Source organism: Rhinopithecus roxellana, chromosome 6, assembly GCF_007565055.1.
Source record: "Rhinopithecus roxellana isolate Shanxi Qingling chromosome 6, ASM756505v1, whole genome shotgun sequence".
NCBI classification, from domain to species: domain Eukaryota; kingdom Metazoa; phylum Chordata; class Mammalia; order Primates; family Cercopithecidae; genus Rhinopithecus; species Rhinopithecus roxellana.
Window position 1 is genome coordinate 35,138,355 of NC_044554.1, and position 8,706 is coordinate 35,147,060.

Sequence of the window (8,706 nt, forward strand, 5' to 3'; positions counted from 1 at the left end):
GACAATAACTTTGTAATATCACTTTGGGGTTGATTTTGGAATCACAGGAGGTGAGTAATTTGCTCAGATGTGTAAGCCAAATGGAGATAAAAACCAAGAGGAAGAAAGACCACCTGTAAAGTATAAACTTCCTGCCGTGCCTCAAATAAACAGGGTTGTGAAGCAGGAAGAAACTGTTTAGGATGGCCTCCTAGAGGGAAGTGCTTAATCAGACCTAATTAAAACTTACTTGTTGACACTGGGTTCTATCCAAGTCCTCCTCCCCTGTGGGTGGCAACTTCATTTTTAAGTTATCACTCTGGCTTTTATTTCTTTTCTTTCAACAGAGAGAAATGTACTGACATTTTTTTCCATAAAAGAAGTTTATTTGGAAAAGTCAGCCTCTTACACAAGGTTTTGTATCTAATATGTTCACTCTGTCAATTACAGGGGTACTTTAAATGCATTGAATATAAGAAATATTTAGTTTTTGTTTTGGTCCATCCCCTTTTTATCCTGATGCAGAAGCCATTTCTCTACTTTTCAGGTAAGTGAAATGGGTCACACAATTTGTAGCTTTGTGTGGAGAGTAAGTATGTGTTCAATAATTCTAAGTATACCATAATTTCTTTAAGTCCTTCTCAGAAAAAAGAAGAAAATACTTATTAAAGCTAGGCACACTTAGCAATTTCTCTCATAATCTTATCTTTATCTGCTTGCTTGATGCCACATTTTTCTGGCCCTCTTTAATTTGCGAAGATTGAAACTAAAAATAAAACAAAACAAAACAAAAAACCCCCACCAAACACACACACAGCTCTAAGCTAGAATAAGATATAATTGAGACCTCTGTGAATCAAAGGAGAAAACTTTCAGAAAAAAAAAATCCAATAGTCTCATGATTTAACCAAGGTTTTGGGAAAACCTAAGCTGAATTCAACTGATGTTTGAAATATGTTTACATTTGATTGGATGTGCTGTATTTACTAAGAAGGCACAAATATGTAGTTTTGAAATTTTTAATACTAACCGTTATAGTGAGAAAAATACTACCAAGTGATTTCAGCAGGGGCAATAATTTATAACCATTCAAAATCTGTCTTTGAACAGGGGAGCAAAGTACTAATTTAATGAAAACAATCCTCAAGTACTTACTTGGCTTCTGATAAGTATCCCAAGAAATGGTACCCAAGAAGCGTCAACAAGTATAGTCTGGCTAGAACATCCAAGATGTTTCCAAAGTTTTATGCTTCAAATTTTCTAAATGTATAGATAGCAGAACCATATACCAGAAAACTACTGATGCTGGAAAAACATATTTAACAACATTTTATAAAATCTCCAACTTTCAACCAACATTTCTATTCATAAATCTTCCAGTGACCATATCTAACAATACATTACAAATGCCAAAGAAGCAAGATTACTTTTAAATTTTAAATTCATCTCAAGTTAGTTATTATTTTTCTTTTTAACACAACACTCAAAACACATGAATTCAGCAGAATTATTTTAAAAGTTAAGTTCTCTGAAGATTTCTAAAGACTAAAATGTAAGGCACATGTTAAAATCTCCATGACACTGTTAAAAGCTAAGATGAAAACAAAACCAACTTCCTTCCCTCATCCTTTACCATCAGCCACCCCCTCCTCAAAGCATATGGCATTTTAAACTTAAGCTATTGCTAAGGAGTGAAGCAAAAATTCCATCAATGAACACCTGGTATGGTTTCCACACAAATGTCCATTATCTGCATTGAGCACCACTGGTAGATCCCAGGCCAGTAGAATATTTTCAGATATCTTGGGTAATGAACTGCTCCATTTACCCTTTAGCCGAATGGGTACAGGCTGGACTCTCCTCTTCTTTGGGGCCACCTTCTGTGCCTTTCTAGTTAGGGGAATTCCTCTGCATTAGTAACTTCTTCAGGCTTCTCAGCAAGATCTATGCTGCTCTTCTCCCTTTGCTTTCTTTTTCCTGCTTCTCCTCTGCTTTCTATTCTTTTACCAAAAGTTGATAATTGATACCTATCAGCAGTGAAGAGCTATACACCTGCAATAATTAAGATTATGCTGTATGCCCATATGTCTATTTGTAATTTCCATATGTCATTGTGATAACCTAAAAGTGGTGGCCCCAGGAGGACACAGCAGCATCCCACAATGGTAACCAAACCCATAGTGCTGGAGAACCTCTGGGTCCAATGAGGTCCATCAGTGTTTCAAATAATATGGAATTGAGTCACCAAGGTAAATTCAAAGAATCCCGCAGAGACACAGAACTCAATATAGCTGGTGGATAAAGGTGCTAGCAAATGGCACATTCCGTTCACAAAAATGGAAGCAGCAAACAAATACTGAACTTGAGAACTTGAGACCTTATCCGCTTTCTGTTGGCTGCAAGTCCCATAGAAGGCCTTGCTGTGTGTCAACAAAAGCCAGAAGGAAAAGAAGGAAGGCAGAGTGCTCCTGGAATGATACTGACTCTTGTCATAATTACTAAGAAAGGCCAAAGGTGTAAAGAGTCCAGAAAAATGTGAGCACATTTCCAGAGAGATACAGCAAAAAATCTCTCTGAGTAAACAGGGATAAGTACAGGAATGTATTAATTGTTTGGAAGATTAATAATTTCCCTTCTTTGGGGTGTCCTCCAATAATATCTGTATTTGTATCACCTGTACCTTTTTCTGCATCTGATTTTTCAGCTTCCTGAAGGAATTCTTTAGACCTCTTTCCCTGCCTTCGTTGGCTTGGATATTATTGGTCACATCATGTCTCCAGCTACACAGCAGTTTAGTAGGAAACCCCCAAGAGTTAGGAAGCTTCCTCTCCATCCATAGATACCAAAGAAAGCCCGATTGAGGGGGCCAGCATAGAGAGGCTGCCCGCCATGGCCAGTCTGATGGCCAGTGGTCACTTCATATAGAAATGCTTGCCAATCATGGTCAAAGCTAGGTTCAAGTTAAAAGAAAGCCCAAGACCTCCAATGATTCCAATACGCAAGTAAAGTTCCTGTATAATGTTACAGAAAGAAGCCACAATCAACCACAGCCTGACAAGCAACACCAATAGCCATGACTGAACGACTGTCGCATTATTCACCAGGATACTGCTGATGAGACCTCCACCTTACATAACAGCCAGCATGATGGAGCACATCTGTGACACTTCGCTGGTGGTGGCATGGAATAGATCTTCCATCTCTTTGAAGAAAACAGTAATATATTTGAGAAATGCTGAGAAAAGCTGATGGAAATGAAAGCTTCCACTAAACTGCCCACCCCAACCTCCAACTGAAGGGGTGTATCCAACTTAACTTCCAACTGCTGGTGGCATTTTAAGTGTAGAAAAATTCCGGCTTATAGCACCGAGCATAGGAGTGAGGCAGTGGCAGGGGCTGGAGTTCTGCAGAGCCCGGAGTGAGGCTCCCAGGCTCGCATCTTTCTCTTGCTGCCTCATTGGGTGGCTGGAGCACCCACGTGGCCAGTTAGTCTAGTTGAAGCTTGCTGCTTTTTCTGGTTGAGCTGGAGTGGCTGCCTTATCATTTGCAGGCTTTTAAAAAACTCAATTATCTACTTAAAAGGCTTTAGTTTGTTGCCTATCCTATCACAACTTAACTTTAATGCCTCCAAGCATTTTATTTTAAGCCATTCTAAGTTGTTTCTACAATTTTTTTGTTCTTTTTTTTTGAGACGGATTATTGCTCTGTCTCCCAGGCTGGAGTGCAATGGCATAATATCGTCTCACTGCAGTCTCTGCCTCCAGGGTTCAAGTGATTCTCCTGCCTCAGCCTCCCAAGTAGCTGGAATTATAGGCATCTGCCACCACGTCCAGCTAATTTTTGTATTTTTTAGTGGAGACGGGGTTTCACCATGTTGGCCAGGCTCCTCTCAAACTCCTGACCTCAGTCGATCCACCCACCTCGGCCTCCCAAAGTGCTGGGATTATAGGCGTAAGCCATCGCGCCCGGCCTACATTTTTGTTAGAGTTTTTACAGTCATCATGAAGGGTATATGTGTAATAATTTTATTGAATGTTTGCATATGTAAATGTATATATCTATCGCCTTTAAAAACGGATGATGGGCCGGGCGCGGTGGCTCAAGCCTGTAATCCCAGCACTTTGGGAGGCCGAGACGGGCGGATCACGAGGTCAGGAGATCGAGACCATCCTGGCTAACACACTGAAACCCCGTCTCTACTAAAAAATACAAAAAACTAGCCGGGCGAGGTGGCGGGCGTCTGTAGTCCCATCTACTCGGGAGGCTGAGGCAGGAAAATGGCGTAAACCCGGGAGGCGGAGCTTGCAGTGAGCTGAGATCCGGCCACTGCACTCCAGCCTGGGCAAGAGAGCGAGACTCCGTCTCAAAAAAAAAAAGAAAAGAAAAGAAAGGAAAAACGGATGATGGCTTAACTAGGTATACAATTTTTATTTAACAATATGTATGTTCAGGATTCTATAGAAAGATGTTATTGTCCCTGTCAGCTAATATTTCAAAGACCAATTCTAGCTGTCATAGGCTGAATTCCAACCTGGCCCCCAAGAGTCTCACTTCTTGGTGTACATGTGCTGTACAGTACTCTCTCCTTCAATATGAGCATGACTTGTGACGTATGATGGGATTTCACCCCTGTGATAATGTTACACTATATGGAAAAACAGAATTTGAAGATGTAATTAATCAGCTGAATTGGATTTACACAAAAGGGAGATTATCCTGAGGGAGCCTGACCTAATCAGGTGAGAACTTCAAAAGTGTCCAGACTTTCTTAGCCATCAGAGAGGTTTGACACAATAGAGATTCTCCTGTCATTCTTGATGAAGCAAGCTGCCATGTAGTGAGAGGAGTGGGCCATGTGTTAAGGACTTGAGGATGGCCTCCAGGAGCTTAGAGGAGTCACCAGCCAGCAACAAGCAAGATAATGGGTACCTCAGTCACACACATGCAAGAAAATGAATTCTTCCAATGATTGGTGAGTTTGAGAGAGGACCCTGAGTCCCATATGAGATCACAACCCCAGCTGATACCTTGATTTGAGCCTTGTGAGACCCTGAGCTCAGAACCCAGCTATGCTTCTCACCAACAGGAATGTCAAGATAATAAATCTGTGTTCTTTTAAGCTTGTACATTTATTACTATTTGTTACACAGCACTAGAAAATTAATGCACTTGCTTAACATTTTTCTAAGTGACTTTTCTGTTTTGTTTTCTGAATCTTTATGATCCTTTCATTATACTTGAAATTCAGTCATTTTTACCAATATATCTATAAATATTTTTACGTTTCTTTAATTTTCAGGTACATGGCAAGTCTCTTTCATCTAAACAAATTCTTCCTTTATTTAAATGATATTTTTATTAATTATAGTGAAAAGTAAAAAATATTTTTATTCAGTCTGGTCTTCAGAAATACCAATTATCCATATGTTGTTTCTTTCTTGTCTGTATCAGTTATCTTCTTATGGATTCCAAACAACAGATTAGCTTTTCTATAGTATTAATTTTTGCTGTTTACTGCTTTAATGTCCTTTTAAAATCTGAAATAGTTTGTGTGTGTGTGTGTGTGGACTTTACTTGTAATCCTTAGCTCCTTTTGTATCTCATTCTGCTGTCCCATCACCTCATCTTTCATTGAGCTGATGTGTTTAATTTTCTTGCAAGTACTACAGTCAGAAATTATTAGATCCGTCAATATTTATTCTCCCCTTCTTTCTTAATATCAGAAGCTCTGATTGTGTTTTAGACACATGATTACTAACGATTACACTTATCACCTTTGAGTATGTACCTGGCCAAGTAACTAAGTTTAACTTAACCAGCAAAATTTATACAACAATTTTTTGTGTGTGAGTTTTTAAAAAGGTCTCTAAAGGAAGTGGGTATGCTCCTTCTTCTCTTCTTTATTTTCATGTGTTTATTTATATTTTGAGACAGGGTCTTACTCTGTCATCCAGGCTGGAGTACAGTGGCATGATATCAGCTCACTGCAACCTCCGCCTCCCGGGTTCAAGCAATTCTCCCGCCTCAGCCTCCTGAGTAGCTGGGACTACAGGCGCGTGCACCACCAAGCCTGGCTAATTTTTGTATTTTTAGTAGAGACAGGGTTTCACCATGTTGGCCAGCTTGGTCTCAAACTCCTGGCCTCAAGTGATTTCCCCCACCTCGGCCTTCCAAAGTGCTGGGATTACAGGCATGAGCCACCCCACCTGGCCTCTTCTTTATTTTTGATGGACAGCATGTGAGTGTGTTTGCTGAAATTCAAGCCATTTATTGAACTATGAGGTAGAAATTACACGCCTGGAATAGTGCATTAGAAACAGAAGAAGCTTCAATTCCTATAACTTCAAGTTAGGCAGGCTTACGTTGCCTAAATCTCAGTTAATGTCTGTTTTATTTAAACCATGATCTCTCAATATTTTCTGCCTCTCACAGTTTGACTCCACTGAAATAAATGCATTAATAAGTGTTGCATATCCTTATTGTTTGTTTCATGGGGAAATTATTCCCATCAATATCACATTAAAAGTGGCTTCCACTCTGGAAGCTAAGTACAATTTTCTTATCTAACAAAAAAGAAAACTAAGGCATATATTATTTAAATAACTTGCCAGAGAGGACAGGTAGTGAGAGACAGAACAAAGAACAGGAGTCAGGTCTGCTTGATGAAGCTGGGGACCATTCTTTTTATGCACTGACAAACTGATAAAACCAAAAGTGGGCAGATGAAGCCCCCAAGTCTCTGGATATCTGAGAGAAGATGTCTACAAAGAAGCCATATTATTGAGCCCTCACATGTATATTTTCAGATATTGGTCCATATAAAAAAATCATTAAGCATTTGGAGGAACACTTGGTTCAAATGCAAGGATTTGACCATCATAGTCTTCTTTTAGTGTAAGTGTGGGAGTCCTGTCTACAATGATCTGATCTCCTTTTTGGTTTTGATGATAGATAACAAGAGGTTCTTAGAGTCTTGACCCTTTATCTGCATCTTTCTAAAACTTTCTGGAGAGCAGCCATAACTTCCTTATTCCTCAAGCTGTAGATAAAGGGGTTCAACATGGGTGACATCAGCCCACAGAAGAGAGCAATCATCTTCTCTTCCTCTGCCGAGGAGGCTGACTGTGGCTGCAGGTAGGTGAAGATGGTAGCCCCCAAACACATGCAAACCACAATGAGGTGAGAGGCACAGGTTCCAAAGGCTTTGTGACATCCCTGGGTAGAACGAATGTGCAAAATGGCAGCAACTATGTGAGCACAGGACAATAGAACCAGGGAACAGGGAAGCAGGATCACCAGAAACCCAGAAGTGGTCACTATGGCCTTGTTGAAGGAGACGTCCACACAGGCTAGCCGTAGCGCTGCTAAGGTCTCACAGGCAAAGTGATTAATAACATTGTGACACAGGGGAAGCTGGAAGGTGGTAATTGTTTCCATCAGTGAATTTGAGAAGCCAGCCACCAGGCAGCCGGCCACCAGCCCCAGACACAGCCCTCCATGCATGATGAGTGGGTAGTGCAGTGGGTGGCACATGGCCACATAGCGGTCATAGGCCATGGCCCCCAGCAGGAAGAACTCAGACCCACACAGTGCCAGAGAAACATAGAGCTGCAGCGCACAACTGTGGAAGGGGATGGACTTTCGGGCTGAGAGCAAGTGGACCAGCATTTGTGGAACAATACTGTTTGTATAACAAAAGTCCACAAATGACAGAACACCAAGGAATAAGTATATGGGGGTATGAAGCCTGCCGTCCAATCTGATCAGAAGAAGAATGAGGGTGTTTCCTACAATAGTCACCAAATACATGGCCAGGATCAGGGCGAAGAGGGAGACCTGAATGCCCCAATCCCTGGAAATCCCCAGCAGAATGAACTCACTCACCCATGTCTGGTTTTTATTTTCCTGACCCATGAGCTTCCAAGTGCCACACTAAAGATGTAGAAATAACCAGTCATGGAAATGAAGAATTGGAAGGTGATTCATAGGGCGTATGGAGAGCCCACCCATCTGAACATAAACTCCCCCTAGAATGTCTCAGCCAAATCACCATCCAAACTCTGCTTGAACAATGCATCCAGGCATGAGGACCACAGTGGGACCCAGCTGTGCGGGGAAATCAGGGAAAAAAGAAGTTACCTTCTTAAAATTCAGTTTATTGGAATGTAATTTTGTCTCCCAAATATCTGCTCTCTTAAATCGGGGAAGGAAATTAATACCATATTTAGGCTTAAAGTCTTATTCATTTTAGTAGCTATTACAGAAGAAATGAGAAAGTTTTTATCCACACAAAATATATGTCTGAGTTCTGACTGCTGTTCACTACCATCTAACTTCTTTTTGTTTACTGGGTTGTTCCTCTGGACCTCTCAGACACAACTCTACTCACCCCTCCTCAGTGGAATGCATCCATGAGGCCTTGAACATTTTAAATAGTCTTTGTAGACATTTTATAACTAAACAGCTTTGAGTTTGTTTTCTGTAATTTGCCCTTTTACTTTCAGAGTGTCAAGTGGAAACACTTCCTCCCCACCTATCTCATGCAAGAGGCCCAGTAAGCCAAGATCAACCCAAGGTAACCAACTTCTAGGGATCAGGTGTTGCATGAAGAAAAGATACACATAACTGCTAAAATTAATCTCCTATCCCCCAAACGGTGAAGTCAATGAAGTAGTTAGTGATATCAGATTATTACTTAATATTGATGTTTTCTCAGGGATAGTATAG

At 40.7% G+C, this 8,706-nt stretch overlaps 1 protein-coding gene across 1 annotated transcript; it reads right to left on the minus strand.

The window, feature by feature from the left end:
* Positions 1-6,960: 6,960 nt before the first annotated feature.
* LOC104674954 (olfactory receptor-like protein OLF3) lies at positions 6,961-7,893 on the minus strand. The gene has a single exon (XM_010379435.2). The coding sequence runs from the start codon at positions 7,891-7,893 to the stop codon at positions 6,961-6,963; it is 933 nt and encodes a 310-aa protein (XP_010377737.2).
* Between the last annotated feature and the right edge of the window lie 813 nt (positions 7,894-8,706).

What these genes read in the sequence shown, in the direction of transcription:
- LOC104674954 (XM_010379435.2), bottom strand. Translation starts at nt 7,893, where the DNA reads ATGGGTCAGGAAAATAAAAACCAGACATGGGTGAGTGAGTTCATTCTG.